At 44.5% G+C, this 26,618-nt stretch overlaps 1 protein-coding gene across 4 annotated transcripts; it reads right to left on the bottom strand.

Moving 5' to 3' along the window:
• LOC147006478 (bromodomain-containing protein 8-like) lies at window positions 1-13,682 on the bottom strand. 4 transcript variants are annotated; one of them, XR_015054807.1, is made up of 8 exons: window positions 13,293-13,682; window positions 12,581-12,677; window positions 11,683-11,833; window positions 10,834-10,883; window positions 10,636-10,749; window positions 10,367-10,444; window positions 1,884-2,015; window positions 1-1,222 (listed from the first exon to the last, which is right to left on the bottom strand). XR_015054807.1 is itself a non-coding variant. In XM_085868680.1 (7 exons), the coding sequence occupies exons 1-7, from the start codon at window positions 13,528-13,530 to the stop codon at window positions 2,012-2,014; spliced, it is 732 nt and encodes a 243-aa protein (XP_085724806.1). In that variant the 5' UTR covers window positions 13,531-13,682; the 3' UTR covers window positions 1-2,011. The 4 variants fall into 4 exon arrangements, 3 of the variants coding, with proteins under 3 accessions (XP_085724806.1, XP_085724805.1, XP_085724808.1); XM_085868680.1 differs by having other exon boundaries at window positions 1-2,015; XM_085868679.1 differs by lacking the exons at window positions 1-1,222; window positions 1,884-2,015 and adding an exon at window positions 8,038-8,382 and having other exon boundaries at window positions 13,293-13,680.
• Window positions 13,683-26,618: the final 12,936 nt, after the last annotated feature.

Genomic DNA, 26,618 nt, shown 5'->3' with positions numbered 1-26,618 from the left:
TTCCTTGTGAAAAAATTTATTTCCTAATTATACACCATACACTTCTCACCCTCGTACAATGAACTTAAGAATCCCCATTGATTGCAATATTATTTGGTTCTATTTCATTTATTCTTACTTTAGTTAACAGTTAGACCAACCCGATTCAATTCACTTCTACATTACATCAGAAAGTTTTATTCTAACTTGGTACTTGGTCAGTTCCAAGGAGTACAAGCCACTGAGAAACTATACTTCCTCAAGTGCTTGCACTGAAACAATTTTACATGTCAAAGCATTTTATACTTTCATGAGAGAGAGGTTGGGGGCTATTCACCCAGAATACAGACGTGTCCTTGAGACGAGAATCCACTTCGTACATTTCTAGGCAAAGGTTCGTTTATCAGCGCGGTCACTCTGCTCCAGAACAACACATTTCTTATCATTTAGGGCAAAAGTCTTTTGGCCAGAAATGACAGCCAATTCAACTGGAAGCATAAAAGTTACATTTCTGAAACTCCATTTGTTACAATTTAGACTATATTAATATAAATTTTCCCCCACACTCCCCCGTTTTTTTTTTTTTAAGGAAAATTTGAATAATTTTTCTTACACATGATTACCATGTCCCATTCCTGAAGGAGAAAATATTTCCATTATTCAAGTTCAATCAACAATGGCAGCGAGTGCTCATATCAGAAAATGAGTGAGTTTCCATTTAATTTATGGCCTGTTCATCAGCATGTGTCACACATTGAAAACATGCTACCCGAAGTCAGAAGATAAACAGGTCAGGGTGTGGATAGAGCGGCACCCAACGGGAAACACAATCGAAGCACTCCTTGAGCTGAGGAGAAGGTAGATGTGGGCAAGTACAAGTTTGGGCCGGACACTGGGTTGAAGGAGCGCAGTGTGGAACTCCAGGCCTGTCGTACATTGAAGCAACCACAGCAAGTTCACGATGTATTTGCAGAGCGGCAATCGAGAGTGTGGCTGAGAACATTCCTCCACGCAGGCACCACACAACGCCGACGTCAAGACTTTGCTCAACCTTCTCCTCAGTGGGTTTTTTCTTTCTTTTCCCACATTGCTCCATCTCATCTCCTCAGGAAGGGGCATGATCACGTGTTGAATGCTCAATCACCCAAATCTGGGTTCTCCCATCGTCCAATCTTTGTGTTGAACTTCTTTCCAAACTTCATTTAGATGAAATCGTACATTGCTTCAAAGACTGCTTTCAACACTCCGAAACAAACAAAGCATCAATTAAACACCAATCAATAAACGTCATGGGCACATGTAGTTCTACAAGACTAACAAATCGTCTTATGGAAGCATTTAACTTGCATTATATGTCATATCAATATTTTAATCCCTTTCCTTGTTATTTCCCAAAACAACATGCTAAAATATACAGAAATCCCAGTTGTACGTATACTCAAAACATCCATCTCATTTGCAATTTCCATCGACATTTTAAATCTCTGACATTTCTCCATCTGTCCACTTCTCTCTCACCAAAACAGCAAACATGCTCCCATTTTTCCAACTCACATACACAAATCATCTATCACTTCCTCCAACCTTCTCAATTACGAATCCATTTTCCTTCATCAAAACAAATAAATCATTTTAAACAGTTGTGCAAAAATTGTCGAATCACTTGTCAAATCTCTCATCACGCAAATATCATTTAAATTGCAACTCAAACACTCTGTCTGCACATGCAGTTACACCCTCCCCTAATTTTATCCCAGTCTTGGAAAAACATCTTAAACTTCAGACTAATAAATATCCAAACTCTCTTAAACAACTTTTTGGTCAAAACAATAAAATATTTCCTTTTAAAATCCATAAATCAAAAATTAAATCTTCAGCGTCTATCAATGAAATCATGAATTTACCTTGCCTGGATCGATCAAAGGGTTACACTGGGTTGGTTGCCATTGCCTTCCCAGCACAAGTTCAGGTAACCTCAACATTCGCAGACGAATAAAACAATATTCCAACGTCCATCCGAGGGAATCATCAATTATCTGTGAATCGCCCCACGTGCTAAACATCATCAAATCATTAAAATCATTCCAAATCACGTTTCTACATTTAAATCACATACAGTATATCCACATTCACAATTGTTATTTCACAATTTATTCAAAATCCCGATGGTTGTAAAATAAAACTTCATCACTTTTTCTTCAATGGACTTCACTTTAAACAGATTCAGTAGAGAGGGTGAGCCACAAACACCAAGGAACAAGGAACAGGAAGTTCTCTCCACATCCGGTGGGAAGAAAAAGGAAAAAAACTCTGACAGGCAAAACCTACAGTTTGCATTACTCTGTCATGGCTTCAACACACACACTAAACAGCATTGCATCTCATAGACTCGCGTGTGATCACGTGACAAATACCAATCACATTTCTATCTCATCCTCTTCAATCTGCATAGGAATAACATGCCATTTCAAACAGACCCACAGCTCAACTCAGCACGAGTTCGTCCTCAGACTGTCTTGCTGAGGTGGTTTTAATTATTTAATTTATTTTATGAATGTCCATCTCTTCACGTTTTATTTGTTGCAATATTATTATTTCTAACAAGACATTCATGTATCACATCGTCCAGAAATCTTAATTCTCCAGCGAGCTCACAATCACTTCCAATTCCAATTGAATTGAATTTACACACACAACTGCGACCTTCGCGCGTTATCAGCACCAAACCACGAACATCCAGGCTGTTTTATTTCGACTCTCTGTCTGATATTTCTTCCTTAATTGTTAAAAATATCGTCAAAATCCCAACAGAACACGTTTCATTGCAGTGAATATTGGACTTGCACAAGTTTCATTTTCTACTCTCAGCAACACATGCAAATCACCAGCGACGCACCCAGCCGGTCAATCATCTCCTGCATCCTACAAAATTTACAGTCGACTTTCCCACATTTGGGGAAATCGCAAGGGTCACCCTTCCCTCCTGAAGTGCAATGGGTCGGCCTTGCCTGAGAATACCGCCTTACATAACTGATGGGGTGTCTCTCCAATCGGGTATCAATGCAAACATATATCTCATGCGTCCTATGCCTATCCTATGCGTCTGTGGCATGTCACTTCGTCATGATCATTTCATCTGACTCCTCTTCTTCTCCAGCACTTTTCTAAAACAACTACAGTACTTATCGTTTACTTTAAAACAGACTCTCTCTGCCGGATCCTCTTCTTTCTCTCAATAAAATTATCTGACAATGAATTTTTCTTTGTTCGAAATGCGTTACCTACTGAGAGCGCTCTCCCTTACCTGAGGGACTTGCTCAAGCACTTGTCGTTCCTCCAGGCACTGCCTCCGGCAGATTAAGCACCTCCGGTCACGAGCACCGCACCAACGTCGGTTCGAATCCGAGTCACGGCACCATCTGATGTGGATTTTTTAAACCCACCTTGTCGTGATCGTTGTCCTCCTGAAGGATTCTAACTGGCCAATTGTGGAATCCGATTTGACTTCAGGCAGAGTTTAACGTTTGTCCGATTTGGTTATAAAATCCTACAAAAACCCTATCAACACTGATAAAACTGATGTCCACACAAGTCCTTCCTTGTGAAACAATTTATTCTAATTATCCACCATACACTTCTCACCCTCATACAATGAACTTAAGAATCCCCATTGATTGCAATATTATTTGGTTCTATTTCATTTATTCTTACTTCAGTTAACAGTTAGACCAACCCGATTCAATTCACTTCTACATTACATCAGAGAGTTTTATTCTGACTTGGTACTTGGTCAGTTCCAAGGAGCACAAGCCACTGAGATTCTAATACTTTCTCAGGTACTTGCACTGAAACAATTTTACATGTCAAAGCATTTTATACTTTCATGAGAGAGAGGTTGGGGGCTATCAACCAAGAATACAGACGTGTCCTTTAGACGAGAATCCACTTTGTACATTTCTAGGCAAAGGTTCGTTTATTAGCTCGGTCACTCTGCTCAAGAACAACACATTTCTTATAATTTGGGCAAAAGTCTTTTGGCCAGAAATGACAGCCAATTCAACTTGAAGCATAAAAGTTACATTTCTGAAACTCCATTTGTTACAATTTAAAATACATTAATATAAATTTTTCCCCCACAAAAGCGATATCGATCTGAAAGCGATGTCGATATGAAAACGACATCAGTATGAAAGCGATATCGCTATGAAAGCGATGTCGATATGAAAGTGATATCAGCATGAAAGCGATATCGCTATGAAAGCGATATCAGTCTGAAAGCGATATCGATATGAAAGCGATATCAGTATGAAAGCGATATCAATCTGAAAGCGATATCGATATGAAAGCGATATCAGTATGAAAGGGATATCAATCTGAAAGCGATATCAGTATGAAAGCGATATCAGTCTGAAAGCGATATCGGTATGAAAGCGATATCGATATGAAAGCGATATCAGTATGAAAGCAATATCAGTCTGAAAGCGATATCGGTATGAAAGCGATATCAGGATGAAAGCGATATCAGTATGAAAGCGATATCAGTATGAAAGTGATATCGAACTGAAAGCGATGTCGATATGAAAGCGACATCAGTATGAAAGTGATATCGGTATGAAAGCGATAACGGTATGAAAGTGATAACAGTTTGAATGCGATACCAGTACAGCGTTCCGTGATAGTCATACCAGTCTGGTGATAGCGATGGATGTTGATTCTCGACCAGTGCCGTTACCAATACTGATTCCGCTTGAAAACAAAATCACTTTTAATACAAGTTGAAGTTTGAAGTAAAATAACCCTTCTCGTTCTCATCATGGGGTGGGGGGGGAGGGGGGAGCCTCATGTGGAAATAGTTGGGAAAATGACTGTGTCAATGATGTATACGTCATATATAAATACGTAATGGACATTGCATATTTTTGTAACCTGCGTAAAAAAAAAAAAAATTTTTTTCAAAAATATCGATATACCGGCATATACCGGTGTATCGCCATCGAAGAAAAATCGATATCAACAGAGCCTAGGTATGAGAAAGCTTGGCATTGATTAAAGTGTACTCAGCCTTTTGGACGCCACTGTATACAGACATGACAGAAGTAAATAGACACCATGATTTTTAAAGAATTTATTTTTTGAACATTTGAAGTATATTTGATCCATTTTAATGCAAACACGAGTATTTTGCAAACTTGTCATTTGCAGATTGCATTTATTTTACTCTTTCAGGCATAGAACTAACAAGTTCTGAAATTTTCTCTTGTGGGATTTCTGCTCAGACTTCACACAAACAGGTTTGGCAATTCTGCCCATGATGTTGGTTTCCTGGACTTTTCCCACACAGCTCGATCCAACATGGCCCAGAGGTGTTCACTGGGATTCATCTCAAGAGACTGACTTGGCCATGAAAGCCGCTTGATCCCATTTCTGTCCTGCCATTCTTTGGTCTTTTTTACAGTGCGGCATGGAGCTCCATCTTCCATGAATAGAGTGTTGTTTTTGACCATCTCACCAGTGGAGAAGACGTGGAGACGTCCATCCTCAAGGATAGAAATGTGTATCGTCAAGATGATGTTCTCAACACACTCCACATGCTCTGACCAACCAGCGCTCCAGATTGCTCCCCACACCATCACTGAAAAACCACCGTGTTTGACAGTTGGCTGCAATCGGTTCAAAGAGAACTCTTGACTGGGAAGTCTCCAGACCCATACGCATCCACTGCAAGAAAATTGAGTAAATTGGGACTCATCTGAAAAAAATGACAGTTTGCCAAAACTCCAAGGGTCTGTTGGCCATCTCATCAGCCCACTTCCTTCTCCTTTGAATGTTGGATGGTCAAACAAGAGGTTTTCTCCTCGCTGCTCTCCCATCGAAGCCCAGTTGATGAAGGTACCACACAGCAGTTCTTGAGTTAACTTGGACCTCCTCTGCAACATCCGCTGCCTTGCAACGGGGAGTTTTCTCAATGGACCACTTGACAGCACGAAGACACCTTTCTGATGGCCCAGATCGACCAGAACGGGAAGCTGTGGATTCCTTGCCTTCGCTGGTGAATTGCACAATCACCCGATTGACCGCAGAAAGCAGAATGCCAAGGTCCTGAGCTATCTGATGCTGGCTGACTCCACCTTCCGATTGGCCAATAATTGGTTCGCTTTGAAAATCGGAAAGTTTGTGTGCTCCCTGGGTTCGAGGCAGAGTTAATTGTCATACAAGACCCAGGAACTCGTTTCTGCAAAAAAATTGTCGAACATTTGGACCGTCGCAGGTTGGTGGTCCCACAGCTTGGTCTTCACTGCTCACTGGAGCCGTGGTTAGGGCGGAGCCAGTGGAGCACGTGCCGTGATTAGGTCGGAGCCAGTGGAGCACGTGCCGTGATTAGGTCGGAGCCAGTGGAGCACGTGCCGTGGTTAGGGCGGAGACAGTGGAGCACGTGCCGTGGTTAGGGCGGAGCCAGTGGAGCACGTGCCGTGATTAGGGCGGAGCCAGTGGAGCACGTGCCGTGGTTAGGGCGGAGACAGTGGAGCATGTGCCGTGGTTAGGGCGGATACAGTGGAGCACGTGCCGTGATTAGGGCGGAGCCAGTGGAGCACGTGCCGTGATTAGGTCGGAGCCAGTGGAGCACGTGCCGTGGTTAGGGCGGAGACAGTGGAGCACGTACTCCAGGGTGTGCGCACTTTTTCCTGAGAATCAATGTTTTGCTTAAATAAATAAATAACAACAATGTCGGTGCAATTTCAAAAACGGAAAAATGTTTTTTTCACGAAATCAGGAATTTTGAAAAACTTTTACCTGGATAGTAGGTAAATGTGAGCACACCTGTTCAATGTAAGCACATGAGGTGATTGATCAGTGGGTGAAGCTCGGCCCTTCTGAGCTGCAGCATCGTGACGAGCAGCTGTTCGGGTTATGAGCTGTCAGGGTTCGGAGCAGCAGGAACCGTGACGGCGGGGAGACCACAGCAGGTCCCGTAAGGGCAGGAACACTGAGCTCAACGGACTCAACGGAGAAAAAATCGAGCAGTAATGGCTACGCTACTCTCCTGCTACTGGGCGCATATTTTGCTGCGTTTGCAAGCTCTCGTCCAAGGGTGACACCACCCGTTTAACGAGCACGTGTTTCAATGCACGGAGCCGTGCACGCTTCCCACACACGGGACGCACGTTGACTGCGTGTTCGCTTTAACCGAGAGATCGAAGGTGTGCGGAGCACGCGTGCGTGTCGGGATGGCTTTACAGGCTCCAAAAGTAGAGACCAAGTGGTGGCGAAGCGTCTTGAGACGCGCTGTGTTATCAAGTTGATCGCACAGCGCGGGCTTGCGTTCAGAAGTAACGATCAGACATTATTAGGTTGTCAGCAAATGGGAACTACCTTGGGATGATGCAACTACTTGGGAGTTGGGAATCTCACCCACTGCTGGGGAGAACACGTGACATGCTTGATTAAAAACTTGTGCAGGCCCGGGACCATTCCTTCGTGTGGTTGGGAGGTTGAGACCACCACGTTCCTCCTCAAACGCAACATCAAGAGGCAAGCACAGCAAGTCGATCAGCTTTGAGCCACCTTTACTAGTCCCTTGGCAAGGAATGAATTCCATTGGTTGCGAGAGTGTGACCTGTGGTCAAACCAATTGTTGTTCTGCTCAAACCTTCTTGCACGATCAGTGGTCGTGGATTAGTGGCGAGGGTCGTGGATTACACCTTCACAGACCCTTTGTTTGTGTACAAAGTGTAGGTTTATTGAAGAGTGAGGTGACAATGCAGCGGCAGTGGGATGATGAGTTGGGATGAAGATGACCTCAGGTGTTTGAGATGTTGGTGTACTGGCAACTAAAAGGGCAGAGGAAAAGAAAGGGATTGGACAAGCTGAAGAAGGAGGTTCCACAAAAGGGAGAAGAGAGAAACAAAGGAGTGTAGGTGAACCTGGTGCCTAACTGTTTGGGGTTTTACAAAGAGGAGGATGCTGGAAGAAGACGAGTGACCTGGAGGGACTAGAAAAGAATGGAGGGAGGGGAGAGAGAGAGAGAGCAAAGGCAGCAAGATCCCAGGAGAGGCGGCACAATGTGGACTTGATTTATTTACAAGGTGCAGGCTTACAAAAAAAAACATGGAATGCAGATTTTAAAGACAATGGCAAGTTGGAGCAAATGTTTTGTGCATGTCTGTTACAAAGCTCGTAATCTGTATAACTACACGTGTGGACATCAAAGTTTCTTCACACCCAAGAAGAAACAAATTTTGAGCTTGGCTTTGTCTGCGGTGAAACGGGATCTAATAGCCTCCAAGTCAGCAACTTCAACCACTCGGTCATAGACACGTTTCCAGGGTAAACATCGGTTTATTGTTGTTAAAAAGAGCTCGTACTTATGGACTGATGGACGAGGAAGCAGGACATTGAGCACCACTGTAAAACATACAAACAAAAAAATTAAAAACCAATGTCACCCGCAGGGTGACCCGTATCTTGCCAAAAGGTGAGCACGTGTGACTTCTTTAAGGTCATTCCCAGCTCTGGTATCATTCATCATTCCCAGCTCTGGTATCATTCATCATTCCCAGCTCTGGAATCATGCATCATTCCCAGCTCTAGTATCATTCATCATTCCCTTCCCAGCTTAAGTATCATAAGTATCATTCATCATTCCCTTCCCAGCTCTCGTATCATTCATCATTCCCAGCTCTGGAATCATGCATCATTCCCAGCTCTAGTATCATTCATCATTCCCAGCTCTGGTATCATTAATCATTGATCATTCCCAGCTCTGGGTCATTCATCATTGACCTCAGGCTCTGGCCAATCATCATTCCCAGCAATCATTCATCATTCCCAGCTCTGGATCATGCATCATTCCCAGCTATTCATCATTCCCAGCTCTGGCATCATTCATCATTCCCAGCTCTCGGATCATTCATCATTCCCAGCTCTTGCATCATTCATCATTCCCAGCTCGAGTATCATTCATCATTCTCAGCTCTAGCATCATTCATCATTCCCAGCTTGAGAATCATTCATCATTCCCAGCTCTTGCATCATTCATCATTCCCAGCTCGAGTATCATTCATCATTCCCAGCTGTTGTATCATTCATCATTCCCAGCTCTAGTATCATTCATCATTCCCAGCTCTGGCATCATTCATCATTCCCAGCTCTGGCATCATTCATCATTCCCAGCTCGAGCATCATTCATCATTCCCAGCTCTGGAATCATGCATCATTCCCAGCTCTAGTATCATTCATCATTCCCAGCTCTGGTATCATTAATCATTCCAAGCTCTGGAATCATTCATCATTCGCAGCTCTGGCACCATTCATCATTCCCAGCTCTGGCATCATTCATCATTCCCAGCTCTGGAATCATGCATCATTCGCAGCTCTCGTATCATTCATCATTCCCTTCCCAGCTCTAGTATCATTCATCATTCCCTTCCCAGCTCAAGTATCATTCATCATTCCCTTCCCAGCTCTCGGATCATTCATCATTCCCAGCTCTGGAATCATGCGTCATTCCCAGCTCCAGTATCATTCATCATTCCCAGCTCTGGAATCATAAATCATTCCCACTCTGGTATCATTCCTCATTCCCAGCTCAAGGATCATTCATCATTCCCAGCTCTGGAATCATGCATCATTCCCTTCCCAACTCAAGTATCATTCATCATTCCCAGATCTGGAATCATGCATCATTCCCAGCTCTAGTATCATTCATCATTCACAGCTGTGGTATCATTAATCATTCCAAGCTCTGGCATCATTCATCATTCCCAGCTCTGGCATCATTCATCATTTACAGCTCTTGTATCATTCATCATTCCCAGCTGTGGTATCATTCATCATTCCCAGCTCTGGCATCATTCATCATTCCCAGCTCTTGTATCATTCACCATTCCCAGCTCCAGCATCATTCATCATTCCCAGCTCTGGAATCATGCATCATTCCCTTCCCAACTCAAGTATCATTCATCATTCCCAGATCTGGAATCATGCATCATTCCCAGCTCTAGTATCATTCATCATTCCCTTCCCAGCTCAAGTATCATTCATTATTCCCTTCCCAGCTCCCGTATCATTCATCATTCCCAGCTCTGGAATCATGCATCATTCCCAGCTCTAGTATCATTCATCATTCCCAGCTCTGGAATCATTCATCATTCCCAGCTCTTGTATCATTCATCATTCCCAGCTCGAGCATCATTCATCATTCCCAGCTCGAGCATCATTCATCAATCATCATTCCCAGCTCTGGTATCATAATTTGGCCCCAAGTAAGTGGATCTTGCTGTTGTGTTGATAAATAAATGCATTTACAGTTTGCTTTATCATGTGTACACCCAAAGGTATTCGAGGCTAAAGTTGCACAAAATTGCTCGTCAGCGAGTGGTGTACTTACAAAACTTTGTTCCACATGTCGGGCAGCTCGTTTTTCAGCTCCTCGGTCATCAACAAATTCATTTCATACTTTGTGGCTCTACAGTTCACGAATAAAATAGATATCAGAATTACTCCCATGAGCCTTCTCCTCAAAACTGCAATCAAATGCAACAAACCATTTTGTGAGCTTCGTTTAAAATAATAAACGATCACAAGAAGAAAGTTAACTGTTGTGTTCGTCCTGATAATAATAAAAAAAAATAAGCAGCTCAGTGTAAACGAGCTCACTTGAATTCGTCACGGATGTCCAAAAGTTCTTTTTTGAGTTCCGCAATCCTCTCTTTTGTAAGCTTATGAGCGATGATATTTGCAATCGGCTGAACGACCTCTCCAGCTTCACACCTGAAAAACACACACAGGTTTGCTTCGGTGCCGCATCATCAGCACAAAGCCGAATGAAAGGCTAACAAATACCGTTCTACTCACGTTGGTGCCTCTGTACTTTTCAAAAGCAGCGAATATTGTGATGCACAATTCTGCACAAGAAAAATCAATCAACACATGAAAAAGATCTTCAAATGTCCATTTTTTATTTAATTCTTACCACTATTCACCCCAATCACCTCCGAAACCGAAGCTTATGTTTTCACCCCTGTCTGTTCGTCTGTCTGTCTGTCTGTCTGTGATCAGGATATCTCAAAAAGTTGTAACTGATTCGGACGAAAAACTTGTGGACTGACTCAAGAACGATAGACAAAAATGATTGTTTTAATTTGATTGATTCGCTGCGTTAATGAACTGCAAATTGAATCTGAAGAACGATTTATAAAAGGAAACACATGGACAGGTTAAAAAGGAAGACGATTTGGGAGATTAATTGGTGAGGAATGGTAAGGGGGCGGGGGGGGGGACAAGAGGCAAGTTTCATTGCTTTTGAATGTTTAATCTGAAGTTGAACGTTAAATCTACTTCGACGCAGCAGGAGAATCATCGAAAAGGCGATTTATATTTATTTTGCGTGTTTATTAACTCCGACGTCGAAGGTGGACGGAGGTTATGTTTTCACCCTTGTCTATCTGGCTGTCTGTTTGTTTGTGAACAGGATATCACAAAAGAGTTGTGGATGGATTCGGACGAAACTTGGTGGATGAGTTGGTTAGGTGGCAAGAACAAGCCAATTCGATTATATTTCAGGTCCGAATCCGGATCGGGCCTGTCGGTGGGATACAAAACGTAACCTGCCGATCCTGGCGGAGGAATGCACTCAAAACCAAGTTCCGTTCTAATTGAAATGTGTTGTCATACAAACAGTATTGCATCATTGTGGACTCTCACCTTTTGAGAGAACCAACCAGGAGGCTTTTCAGGCTCAGCAAAGGGCTCAATATCTCGAATGACAGAGATCCTGCAAACAAGCAAAACGGCTGTGAGAATGTTTATATTGTTAGGCGCGGCCTCCGTGCAGCAGAGAGAGTGCTCTATGTACCTGAAAGGGGAACGCGGCAAAAAGTTGAAACCATCACTTTAAAATGTGCCGTCTATTGTTCAGCAGGTGAAACCAGCGCACAACGTGAAACAAAAGGATATTTTTTAATATGTAATTTATGAATCACTTCTGTTGACTGTTAAAAGCACTAATATCAATTAATAACATTCCATCACAATGATTTCAATGAAACACTCAATGACTGTAAAACTGCCCGCAGTAATACAGACGAAGCAAGGACACAGAATGTCTGAATTCCAAGACTGACCAAAAGCTTAACCATCGGCTCGGAGCATCGTGTCCCACAACAAATCTTTCCCCCAGTCCATGTCACTGTTAATGTTGGAGTGGAGCTGTCACGTTACTCGAACAGTGTGGCCTCAACAAAAGTCATCCTCAAAGTTCTGTTGACAGTCCATCACTGTGCCAAGTACCAACTACGCGTTCGCTGTCTGCACAAGTGTCCTTAAACACACTGATCACAAAACTTATTTAATTCAAGTTGTCTTTTACATAGAAGACTTTAGCATCTCCACTCATTGAGTATTCGTACTAATCGATAACAAGATGGAATAACTTGATTCAAAATCGAATCAAAAATAAATAATGACGTACACCACCGCAGCACGGTCGAATCCACCAATCCATTCGACAAATGTAGTTTTCAATCACGACCGTCATGCTCACGGTAAAATCATCTTCCCAAGCCTTCCATGAGAAGTGGTGAAGAGATCTTTTCACTCTCACCAGTTACGATCTCCTCTGCGCTGCACAGAATTCGCAAGGCACAGCTTCTCCCTCGTCGACCAGGGTTCCACTGGGCAATCATTGGGAACTTCATATCCTGATTGGTGAAAAACACGAGAACAACCAGGCACCCTTTGAAGATCGAAGATAAACACAAAGCCCCCATCATTGTCGTGATATGAAGCCTCGTGTCACAGTAAGTATCAACACAACATGCCCACACCGATAAATCACACCATGTTACCATTCCCACACCAATAAATCACACCCTGTTACCATTCCCACACCAATAAATCACACCATGTTACCATTCCCACACCAATAAATCACCCCATGTTACCATTCCCACACCAATAAATCACACCCTGTTATCATCCCCCATCCCTCCACCAATAAATCACACCCTGTTATCATCCCCCATCCCCACACCAATAAATCATACCCTGTTACCATCCCCCATCCCTACACCAATAAATCATACCCTGTTATCATCCCCCATCCCCACACCAATAAATCACACCCTGTTACCCTCCCCACACCAATGTCCTTGCATGTACTGTACTTGTTTTCACGGATTATGCAGGAAAAGCAAAAACCCTCCAAACCCCCAATCTTGAATTGTTATCCAGTATTCGGAGAACGCCACGAGCAGCAAATCATATCGAGCGGTATGAGTGTGTGAGTGGAGCGACGTGTGTAAACGGAACCACACCTCCCGGGTAGGTGACCACGTACACGTTGTTTCCCCAGCCGGCTTCAGGTGGGACCAGCGCTCCGTGAACAGCGCGCAGGAAGTGATGTCGACGCGTCACCGGGTGTCGGTGCTTTAGGCCGCAGGCGTCAGGAAACACGGCCTTGAGAGTTGATAAAAGCACCGAACCGTCTTCTTCACAGGCGATCTTGCTTGGCGGGATGTGCTCAACATCCGCAACGAAAATATATTCTGCCATTTGATTTGATTTGACGGTGAAGCTGAAGGAAGCGAAATAAGGGCCACCTGCAACTTCAGCACGAAACACCCAGAGGGTGCGAAGGATCCGCCTTCTTTATTCTTCTTCCCCTTCTTGTGCTTCTTCTTCCCTTTCTTTCTTCTTCTTCCGCTTCTTGTGCTTCTTCTTCCTCTTCCATCCTGTTGCTTCTTCCTCTTCTTCCTTAAACCGCTGCTTCTTCTTCTTCAACTTCTTCTTTTTGAATTTTCATTGCGCTACAGCCGGTAGGCTCTATACATGCCACGCATCTGAACGCGATCGAAATTGTTTATTATCCCATCGAGTGTGAGGAAATTTAAATGGAAATTCCCACACTCCTTCAGGAATTTTATTACCAGCTTACAGAGTTGAGGGTGCTTCTGGTTCATCAGCATCAACACTCCCGGTGGACCCAACACCTTGATCCCCCCCATCACTCCTACTTTCTGCACAAGATGCCGTCTGGGTCCCTCATAAAGAGGGCAATTTAGGAAGAAATGATTGAGATCCTCGGGTTTCCTGCACGTCTCACAAAACCCCGCAGGGTGGATTTGGGTGATATTTTCCAGTAGAAGGACATGCTGAGCCGCGAGATCACTTCCGATGGTCCCAGGGGGTTTTGGGTGATATTTTCCAGTTTAAAGGTCCCCTGACACACAAAAGTACTGAAATTGCAGATATATACGTCCTATTGGAGTTTTTCATCGTGATTTCAGATCTGACAATGTTTTTTCACAAAACTCATTCTGTAAAATGTAAAATTTAAAAAAACAAACCTCTTCGGGAACGCCCCTAAAAATTCTCCTGAAATTGGCGTAACCCACATGACGTCACGTACAGGATGACAAAGGCTGCACGTAAATTACTCAGGTGGGTGGTCTACGTGATTCTATTGGCTTTCTGTGTGTTTCCACATTCGATTGGTCGACTCAATCGCTTCGTTCATTTCTGCTTTGAAAAAAATCGAACATTTGGTTTTGAATAATGGATGACATGGCGTGGGAGTCCACAACCATATATTGGATATGTATGAATCGATTTTGTTCAACCTTTGCACAAAGACAACACACCATGGCACACATACGCCCCTCATTTTGTTTTGCGACGCGATCAAAGATGTCTGACGAGCGGCCATTTTAGTTGTAAAAACCCCCATATTTGAACACGTCCTCAAACCTCTCTCGGACGTGCATTTCCTGATGTCGATCAAACCTGGCACACAGAGAATGAATGATGGTTTACATATCCACGTCGTTTTTTGCGAGATCAGATCCAAGATGGCCGACTGGCAGCCATTTTGTTACTAAAATGTGCCCCCAACAATTTCTCAGCCCTGCACGGTCTGATTCCATTCAAACTTGGCAACAGCACAGTACATGATGGCAAACACGTGGTCCTCGTTTTATTTTTCAATCTGATGAAAGATGGTCAACTGGCGGTCATTTTAGTTTTAAAAAGACCCTGGATCGAACGTCCTTAACCATTTCTTCGACAAAAAAAGGAAATGAAATCGATGAAAGAATAAAGAATGGGAATAAGACTTATTGAGAAGCCCTCGCAATGCATTTTGTCGCATAAACACACTAGACACGAGGAAAGGGCTAACTTGAACGGATACTGATGAAATATCTGGCTCGGGACCCCTATATGTTGTGTGCCAGAGCCTAGGGGGAGCGCTGACTTCACAAAACCACAACATTTACACCAAGAGAATTGTGTTTTCCCCCACCCTAAACCCCCTCCCCTAGATAAACTACACTGACATAAACCATACTTGGGGTACCCTGAGCCAACATGAAAGACTTGGTTTGATTTGGTTCAGTTTTTTTGTTTTGGAAGAAAATATAAACAAACAAATACGAACTGAGCTTTACGTGTTCGACAGAAATTCAGAGAATGGAATGAGTGATGATCATAGGTGGACGGTCGACAGTCCAAGTACTCGACCTTTAAATAATTAATATCCATTGGCTCTCAAGTAATCTGTGCCACTGTTTCCTGAAACATTTTACATTAGTTGATTAAATTTATAATAATATCATTCTCTGTTTTGTTGCTATGCCAAACAATGGCTCAAACGGTCGTTGCTAGGATGCAGTGCCGACGTCATCAACATGGCCGACGTGAGCTTACCTTACTGTTTGTAGATCTGCGAAATGTCATTGTCACGTCTTCACAAGGGGTAGACTTATAATCTGGATTTTTTTTTCTCAACATGTAAACGATGTATTTATATTTTCACTTGTAATATGCTCAACGTCTTTTTTAAAGTTGCATAAGTTTGATTTTGGAAATCAATATGGGTGGCAAATATAGATTTTTGTTGATCTTTAAGCATTGATCTTTAAGCATGGAGTCGGTTTTTGAGTGATACAATGGGGGGGGGAGGAGGGGGAGTGATGACATAATCTGAGTTCCTGATAACCACAACAAGTGCAATAAATAATGACCACGTGATCTACGAGTGCTGGATCGCGATTGTGGATTTTATTCCAACTACGGTATGTAACACACTTGCATGTTGAGCCTGCTCTGCACTTCCTGTTCAACAGGAGCAGGATAAACCAACATCATGGAGATGGACCCGAACTGCAGGAAGACACCTGCAGGTCATGGGATGAAGGTTGTTCACGCAGCAGTCTTTTCCCGAGCTGTCTCAGTACGTGAGCCAAGTTCTGGAGCTGGGGAATTCCACCAGAAACCTGGTGGGTCCACCTGACATATGTCTCCTTGCCAGGGACATGGCCGTGCCGAGCACATGCGGGGCGTCCTGGGACCACTCTTCCCGATGGACACCCGGACGTTGTCCCAAGAATCCCGAGTGGTTTAAAAGCCAGGATTTCATCGAGTTACTTTTCGACGAGCCCGTCTTCCCGACCACGGTCTCGATCTTGCAGATGTACCACCCTGGACATGTGGTTCACATTCTGGCCAGGTCATGGGATGAAGGTGAAGACTCTACTGTGTGCAGGTACCAATGACCCCTTTAGTTTCAATCTCCAACGAGTCTTCAAGTCTTTATGCTCGCGAGTCCAAAAGGGACGAAATGACCAATTATCGTTTGCTTTGGGAGTATGTTGACTTTGTTGAGCCTCTGACTGGTCTTACATGATGATAGCAGGAGTTCAATAACATCTTCATTGTACAAATGGATTTGTTACCTGTTTTTTTTTTTTTTATAACATTTGATCTGCAGGTTGTGGACAAAATTTTGGAAACCCCTTGGTAAGTGAGTGTATCTTGAAAGATCGAACTTCCACACAGGTGTGGCCCATGTGTTAATGAAGCAACTGACATCCCAGCATGTTTAGGGTCATGTATAAAATGCTGCACAGGCCTGGTTGCCTCCAATTATGGCAAGAATGGCTGCAAGAGGAAAACCCCCTTTTTTAAAAGGGGGCTTTTAGCAGCTGGTTCGCCTTGGTGTGTTTATTCTCCATGCTTTATTTTCCCCTGATCTCGTCTGTTTGCTTCCCTTTTACTTTTTGTCCTGTTAGTCTTGTGTTTCGTTCATTTTTCCCTTCTAACTTTTCCCCGACCTTCCTGCTGTCTGGTAGGCGTTGCCCACAAGGCAGGAAGGTAGTCTCGTGCTTCCTTGCCACCACCTTCAAGTTTGGTTTTGGGAATGCGGGACACGTTCCACCAAGTGAGGTATTTGGGTGGACGGTATTGTTGGGCATGCTGGAGTTCAAGGCTGAGGATATTTTCTGTTTAATCTCTTTGGCCCATGGATTTGAGGTATCCTTTCAGTCACCTGACAGGCTTGTCGTGTTTTGGGTAAGGAAGACCACTGCTCGATCAGCGGGGCCTCTGGCTGAATGTTCAGTCAAAGCCCTCTCTGACCATGAGAGGGTTGTGACGGCCCTCCTCCACATCGAGAGTGTTCCTGATCATGATGTGCAGTGTCGGTTGTCTTGATATGTTGAAGTGAAGACCCCACCACGGAATATCCGAAATGGTCTGGGTATGTGGACCGGGACTCGGCAATGTCGGGTTAATTTCGGGTCAAGGAGGATGGCACGGTGACCCATGTCCCGAATGGGATAATCATTGGAATGAACCGTGAACAAGTGTTTTACGCAGGATGCCGCAGATGCGGACAGGATGACAATTCCCCCATCCACAAACCCAATGGTTTGATGAGCATGACACTGACGTTATCCATGTGTCATGGCCTTCTCAGTCACCAGATCTGAACCCAATGGAGCATTGATGGGATGTTGAGGAGCGACGCCCGAGACCCTCCATCAAACCGGTGTGAGTTGATTGACTTTCTCGTGGAAGAATGGTGCCACATCCCTCTTGCAGAATTCCAGACTGGTGGACTCTATGCCATGGCACATATGGGCCGTACCGGCTACACATGGTGGCCCAACGACCTGTTAAGTGACTTTACATTGGTGTTTCCATTTTTTTGACCACTACCTGTAGTTTTTAAAAATGTCTCTTCCTTCCTCCAACTCCCGATTTTCAATCCCCACATCCTCTGCCCCTCACCATCCCAACCCCCCTGAAATCCGTTAATTGAGGCTCGACAATTAGTTCCATTGGAAGACGACTTTGTGGTCGACATATTCAGACCGCCAAGTGATTGAATGTTCCCAGAAAGCCTGGTGTTGGCTTAATGATTCAGGTGGCTGGCTCAGCAGCTAAGTTTGAAATAACACCAGGTGGGTTGAAATTCAGCCCGTCATCCTTCCGAGGTCGGCAAAATGAGTACCAGATTGCTGGTAACAGGGGCACTGCATCAGTGGCACAGTCCAGAAAATTATGCAACCAGTAGCCATAGGATGCATACGAAACAATAACAATAACAACAACATGTACCCGGTCTTGTTGGTCGAGAACAAATGGTCTCGTTGCCTTCTGCACTTGTTTCAATCACACAATGAAGGAGTTGTTTAGATTTCATATCGGGATAGTGCAGATGTGGTGTGTGGTGTGTGGTGTGTTGTTTTACCACTCAACTGTAGTGTGGAAGTAATAGAGATGTAGTAAAGTTAATCTCTTGACCATAATTGTCCTATTGTACTTTTTCTTTGTCCGCATACAGCACAGGGCTTTGGGGTAGCGTCTTTGGCTGAAGGAGCGGCTGTGCTGCTGATGCAGTGCCCTATGCTGGTGAGGGCAGGAATTTGTAACTTGTCCCTGGTGCCGGCAATAGCTCACCTCCTCTTCAGGAAGGACACCGTGGGCTCTTTAACGTCCATCCCACGGACGACACACACACACATTGATGAATCATCCTGCCTGTGAAACACCAGGATGACATTTTGTAGCTGTGTCGGGATTCAAACCCAGGCTAGATGGCTTGGAGGTGAGTGTGCGTACCTCTAGAGTCTAGACCATCCTGTAAGCCCCCTTTTGTACTGTAAGGTCTTCATCCTAAAGCCATTACTTTTTACCGCAGCTTTAAGGGGATCGTTGTGTAAATTTTGAATACAACATCAAGTTTCATTCATTTATTTGTTAATTTATTTAATAATGTGAGTTATGTACTTTTACACATCCGTTTGTATCAAATTGGACGTGTTGTTCGACATGAGACACACCCTAATACACAATGTCTACTTCATAGTAAAATCAAAAGGACGCTCTCATCAAAAGGTTTACATTGGTGATGTACGATGCAGATGGCAGACGCTGTGGTCCGGCCCTGTGGACCCCAATGTTCCACTGAACGCCACTTACAATTTTTCTCCACCGATACTCCCACCGGGTTTTGCGACGAACATCCTCCGTCTGGAGTTAAATTACTCCCTGAGCACTTTCTGCATGGAACTGACCGCTGTTGTTCTACACGGGATCCCGGTGGACATTACGCAACCAAAGATGTGCAAGAGTGAATATCTTGCTGAGTCAGAAAGACTTCAGCAGAAACGAAGTACGATGGAAAGGAGGAGGAGACGAGATATGGTTCAACATATGGAGGAAGAAAGGAGGGCAAACGAAGAGGAAGAGAAGCTTTCCCCCTTCACAAATAATGGATATTTTGACCTTTTACCTTTCGAGGTGAGTATGTGAACCCTCGACTCGTCATCTTTTCTTCTTCTTTTAAAACTTGATTTTCCAGATCACATCATCTCATTGTTTGGCTTCAGAATGGTTTTAGATTATGGCGTCCACATTGAAATGGCTGTCCATGTCTCTTTGTTTGGTAGTCCTAGATGGCTTAACTAGTGGTAACCTGGGTTGTTTTAACGGTTACTGTTTTATCATTCAATGGACATCCTTGACTCTCTGGACAGTGACAGCTGGTCAGGTTGATGCACTGATAACACTGAACAACAAAAATTTTTTACTGGAGATGTGTTAAGTGATTTAGACTAATTTGGGTACGCTGATTTCAAAAATCATAACCGTTTTGCTGTATCACGTCAGGATTTTCAGTAACAGAAATATTCCCATTGCCTAGAAGTCAGGATTTCAATGAAATTTACAAAAATTCATTTATTCATTTATTTCATCATGAATGCTTCAAAATTATAGAAATTACAGAAAAATTCCACTAGAATGTAATTAAAAATGCTTTAGGCATTTGGCTTTGCGTTTGTGCTACTCTGTGTCAGTTTCACGATGCAGGAACCAGCAGAAATCGCCCATCATGTTCGGGTTGTGCCGCCCTTGGTAACGCGTCTCCATGAGTGAAATCTCTTGGTGGAATCGCTCGCCGTGCTCGTCTGAGACTGCTCCCAAGTTGTCAGGGAAGAAGTTCAGGTGCTGGTGTAGGAAATGGATTTTCAGGGACATCTTGGAGCCAAGTTTCCTGAAGGACTCCAGCAGCTGCTGCACTATTTCTTCATAGTTGTCCGCGCGCTCATTCCCCAAGAAGTTGTCCGTCACAGCTTTGAAGCTCCTCCACGCTGCCAGCTCTTTGGGGTTTAGAGTTGTCGGAAAAGTTTCGTCCTTCATAATCTGTCGGATTTGCGGTCCAACAAAGACACCAGCCTTGATCTTGGCCTCCGACAAGGTGTTGCCAAACTTTTCCTTGAGGTATAAAAACCCACGCCCATTCAGATCCATTGCCCGTACAAAACTTTTCATCAAGCCGAGCTTTATGTGGATTGATGGAAGGAAAACCTTGGCTGGGTCGACAAGGGCGACATGCTTCACGTTGTGTCGACCAGGTACATGCTCTTTTCGCTCTTCCCAATCTTTCTTCGACCAGTGATTCTTGTCGTCTCTGCTATCCCAGAGACAAAGGAAGCACATGTATTTCGTGCAGCCTGACTGCAGCCCTAACAACAGCGCCACCACTTTCAAGTCTCCGCAGATGTGCCAGTTGAAGTCATTGTACTTGATGGAATCAAGCAGCTGCCGCATAGTCTCATAGGTCTCTGTCATGCCGAACGCGTGAGCCAGTGGGACTGATGGTTTCTCGTTGCCATTGTGGAGCAAAACAGCCTTCAAGCTGTTCTTCCCCGAGTCGATGAAGAGGCGCCAGTCTGCAGGATCGTGATCACACCCAAGTTCTTTCAACAGAGCGTTGATGTCACTGCAGAATGTCATCGTGTGTTCAATCTCAAAGAACTCAGCCATGTCTCTGTGACGTGCTCTGAACAAGGATATCTTGGTGTTAGGTTCAAGTAGATTCCACTGCTGCAGCCTTGATCCAAGCAGCTCTGCCTTCGCCTTTGACAGCGAGAGATCTCTTACAAGATCATTTAAGTCTCCCTGGTTCAGAAGGTGTGATTCTTGAGTGTCGGGTTCAAAAGGATCATCATCACCATCCTCTTCACCACTGCTTACAGCTATGTTCTGATCAGCTGGAGGTGTTGGAACGGGGTTCTCGTCATCATGAGGCACAGGTTTACGAGCAGAGACGCAGTCAGCGTACTTGATGTGACCTTTATTCTTCTTGTTGAAGCCGGCGATGCTTGTGCAGCAGAAATAACAATCATCATGATGATTCTGCGGCTCACGCCATATCATGGGCACCGCAAATGGCATGCTCGCGCGCTTGCCCACCAACCACTGAGTCAAGGTTGTGTGACAGCTTGTGCAGCAGATGTGTGGTGCCCAGCTCTGTTCTTGGTCCCCCACCTTACACCCGAAGTAGTGAAAGTAGGCGGCCTTCATCTTCACTGCTGTAGATATACTTCGCTGTTGATCTTTTTTGGTATCCCGACCACAGACATAACAGAAGTTGTCAGGATGATTGGTACAGGAACGCCTACTCATCTTTATCTGAAAGAAAGAAATATAACACAAGTTAACAACAATTGTACGAAATAGACATGTTAAAGACATATGTAAATTTCATTGAAATCCTGACTTCTAGGCAATGGGAATATTTCTGTTCCTGAAAATCCTGACGTGATACAGCAAAACGGTTATGATTTTTGAAATCAGCGTACCCAAATTAGTCTTAATCACTTTACACATCTCCAGTAAAAAAAATTTTTGAAATTTGTTGTTCAGTGTAATTCAATCGATTTTTGTTGCTGCCTTACTTCCACGACAGATTATCGAAATTATTTTATCTCACCTGACGCTCCCTGACCTGTGCCGCCTCGCTCAATGCAGCCGTACCCTGCACGACTACTGCTACAACCCTTCCATGTACAAACACCTGGACCTCAAGCCTTTCTGGCCATCTCTCTGCGAGGAGGACCTTCTGGCTTTGAAGCCTCGTCTCACCCACACACGCTCGCTCGGTCTCTCGTGGACTGGAAACGATGGAAGATTCAGTCCTACGGTCCTTGAAAAGTGAGTAATTGAATACAAAGTTAGTAATCGATGGCCTGGGTTTAGGTGAACCGTCTCCACTTCTCTTTCATTCATTGACTCTCTCATTCTGATCAGTTTCCTCGCCTGTCTCGTCTCTCACCACTTCTCCGATCACCACTAAACTTCGTCGACATAATTAACAGATACAATTGTACTAAGTTTACTTACCACTCTTCAGTTTATCTTGGTTGGCCCAATTGAAATTGAGTTTTCTCAAAGTGTTTCCAATGCTGAAGTCACGGAATTCTGATGGTGGGCACCATTGCGTCACGGGATTGTTACGGCTGCTGCTTTTATTTAATTTAATTTATTTTTGTGTGGCACTTCCGTCCTTTGATATCCTTTACCATGTGTTTTGCAGTCCTTGACAGGTGGCTCTTCTGACGTCATTGTGCTCCAGGGTGGTTGTCGTTGTGCAGTCCTCACGTCCCATCACATACCATCCCATCACCATTACTTGACAGTTATATCCAACTGCTATTAATAACGGCCTCGTTTCCTTCATTGAGTTTCGTTTCTTCATTTTCAGACGTACAAACGCGCGCACACACACACACACACACACACACACACACACACACACACACACACACACACACACACACACACACACAGTATCCTTGCAGGAGTAAGGGGAGGGAGTTGTACCCATGACCTGACCCTGGGAATCCCCAGTAAGTTTGCAAAATTTCGTATAGATTGGTCCAGCCGTTTTTTTTCCGATGATTTTCAGACCGACACAAACAAACAGAGAATTTACTTGGGGGTGGGTTGTTCCCTTGACTTGACCCTGGGAACCACAAGCAAGTTTTTTTTGAAAGTTGGTGGGGATTGGCCCATCCGTTTCTTTTTATATGGGTATTTCCATGTGTCGTCGATCGGTAATTTAAACATACATGCACCCGGAGACGCCCAGAGTGTCAAACAATGTCCGAATTGGACAAACTAGTACGTGCCCGTTCATGCGTGGCCGTACGTGCAAAAATAAGAAAAATAACTTTCAAACCGCGTGCCAGAAACAACAACCACACAGGTCGTTCCTTCGCTCTCGCGTGCCCCGTACGTGCGCGGCCGTACATGCAACCCCCCCCCCCGACCCCCCAAAAAAACTTTCAACGACGTAAAAGTAAATGACGACTGGATTGGGGCATTGTGTTTATGTATAAATGCGCATAAGAAATGGAGAAATTATTAGAATACAGTGAGTCATCACTATCCCGAAGTCTGCACGTTGTAACCCGTAATGGGGAACGCGGCTGAGGATCTCTTCCCCATCGGCCACGCCTTCGCAGCAACGTGTCCTGTCATTGGTTGGTAAATAAATGGCCATAACTTGGGAATCACTTGTCCGATTAATATCAAACCTTGAAAAGGCACATCCTCAGGTCCCCAGCAATATAGCTGGCAAGTTTCAATTATATCGGACCAGTGGTTGTCGAGAAACAGCAGTCACACACACACACACACACACGCGACACACACATTGCTGGAATTATAGATAGATGTACTTGAAGTCTTGAACACTGAAGAACCCAAATCGCCCTTTCGCATTTTCAAAATCCGCCCGTTTTGTAGTACTTGGACGAAATATTACAGCATTTTACATCAGTCACGACCAATCGAATTTGCTACTCGTCGACCCCCGCCGACGTCGTCGTTTCTCAAGATGGCTCGGGGTAATGTTTTCTATGAACTCTAGTTATTGTAAAGATCTGCACGATAAAACCTGTATATTAAAAGAGTTGAAAAAAGATTGCTTTATTGAGGACTAGGAGGCAAAGGGGTTGTGGGGGGGGGGGGGTAAAGTGACTACCAGGTCACGCTGTGCAGGTCGACGCAGCAATATGCTTTCTCGACCTATGTGTCCATTTCCCGTTGAAAATGTCCGACAGGGCCGGCCCGCAGTTCGCTGTATTTACAGTTACAGATGGGAGGGACCATCTCCCCACGCAAGGCGTCCTCGACAGCTGACCTGGCGATTTGCTTCATCAAACGTATTGGTCCATTTCCGATGAAAGGTATCCGTCAGTGCCCCGTTCGGTGGTCCGCATTATCTCCGAACGGTCCATTTTCAATCAAAAGTGTCCCACGTAGCAGAGTGTTTGCCTTCTCTGTATATTCCCTACCAAAACGGTCTGGCAGGACCAGTCTTGCGGGACCTAGACATCCAGCCTGGAAGTTCGCCTTCTCTCCGTACTTGTCCACTTCCTACCCAAAGCATCCTCGATGGTCACACTGGTCCGGCAGTTGGCTTTGTCGACATCCGGGACCATTTCCCACACCAAATGTCCGACAGTCTGCCCGGCGATTTGCTTGATCAAACATGTGTCCGTTTCCCACAGAAAGCGTCCTACCTGGCAGTTCGCGCATGCCGGATCCGCATGTTCAGCAGTTCACAGAATCCACATACAGGTAGGTACATTTCCAATCAAAATCATCCCACAGGCTCGTCGGCAGTTCACTGTATCAATGCAATGGCCCATTTCCTCCAAAATCTCTCCTGCAGGTCTGGCCAGGTGGTTGAGTTGATCTCAGTACTGATGCTTTTCCCACCAAAAGCGTCTAACACGTCCAGTCGGGCACTTCACTTTCTCCATGTGCAGATCCACTTTCTCCATGTGCAGATCCACTTTATCCATGTGCAGATCCACTTTCTCCATGTGCAGATCCACTTTATCCATGTGTAGATCCACTTTCTCCATGTGCAGATCCACTTTCCCATAAAATAGCATTCTACAGGGCTGGTCCAGCAGGTCGTTTTCTCCTTGTTCGAGTTAAATTCCATCCCAAACCATTGTACCTGGCCTGCGCAGCAGTTTGCTTTATCAATGTAATCGGCCGTGTCATGCCAACAAGGTCCTACAGGGATGGCCCAATGGTTCTCTTTCTTTACATATGGGTCCATTTCCCACCTAAAGCTTTCTCCAGGTTCAGCTCTGCAGTTGGGGGGGGGGGGGGGAGGATGTCGACTCTCAAAGTGGAACCAAACAATTTGTTTCCACATCAATTCGATATGTCACAGAATACACCTCAAAGGTGTATTGAAGTACATCGTGGCTATTTTTAACACTTATAAACCAAATAGTTAATTAATGAGGATCTCCACACAGAAAAGTTTCAAGTTCCTATTTCAAACGGTGTAGGAGGAGTTACAGGGGTAAGACAGACGGACGGACGGACGGACGGACGGTGGAGACAATCACAATATTCCCGCTTTTCTTCGAAAGCGCAGGAATAACAATCTGCATGAGACGTCATTCCTATGGTGAAAATGATGTCAATCCCACAAGTGGTGGTAGACAAAAACCGTACTCACTTTCTGCATGGACAAACAAACAAACAAGCAGTCATAGACTGGTACTTACGAAATCGTCAACTTGACCTCTGACCTTGTCTAATAAAAGCTGTCTCCGGAGAAGGTAGCGACGCAAACCAGAAGTTTCTACGATGATTCTGTACAAAACCATCAAAAATCGAATGTTTGACCTCACTGTGACCTTGACCTTTGACCGATTTTGACCAAAATCGAATCAGCGCGAGCCATCACCCTCCTGAATCACGTGGTGTAATTTGACATTGGTAACTTCTTCCGTTCTCGAGTTATCGTGCCTAAAAACAAACACACAAACACACACACAAACAAACACACAAACAGAGGACGGTAGTGATCAATCTACGAAATCTAAAGATTTCGTAAGTAACAAACGGTTTGCTATGGCTATGGTGTCCTGTGTCCCTTTTATCACACCGACCACACTGGTGAGAGGAGCCCTCGATGAAGCGTGTTCACCTCTGATCCCGTCATCGCCATTGAGAACCAGGCACGTCTGAGCCCCTGATGGCGAAGCGTCATTCACCTGAAGACCTTCACCACCTGCCGGTGACGTCATGACACCACTCTTCGGAGACTCGTGATCTTCATCGCTCTGCTGGCGTTCTTGCGATTCACTCGGTTCCTTCACGAAGATCCACAACCAGGTGGGTTTCTTGGGTGTTGATCCCGGATTTTCTTATTTTTTCAAAGTTCCCAACCAAACGAGACCCTGCAACGTTTAATGTAAAAGTTACCCTCGCCATAAAGACAACGAAAACAACAACAATTTGTCTTCGGACACAGAAAAAAGCGGAAGAGTCCGAATGCCCTCATGAGGACACGTGGATATTTTGGGCTTTATACACCACAACGTACAGCGAGTTGGAAGACCGATTGATGTTGCACGTGCGATGGATAACAACTGAATGGTTCGATCTCGGGGAGGGCGAAACGGGGGAGGAGAAAGGGGCGTGGAAAGACGGAAGGCGGAGCCACACGTCTCGGAGGCGGGACCAGCGTTCTGGCG

This window comes from Eptatretus burgeri, unplaced genomic scaffold (genome assembly GCF_056783735.1).
Source record: "Eptatretus burgeri isolate ZD-2024b unplaced genomic scaffold, Ebu_testis_v1 Ebu_testis_scaffold_3170, whole genome shotgun sequence".
Lineage (NCBI taxonomy): Eukaryota > Metazoa > Chordata > Myxini > Myxiniformes > Myxinidae > Eptatretus > Eptatretus burgeri.
This window is presented reverse-complemented; position numbering and strand designations above follow the sequence as displayed.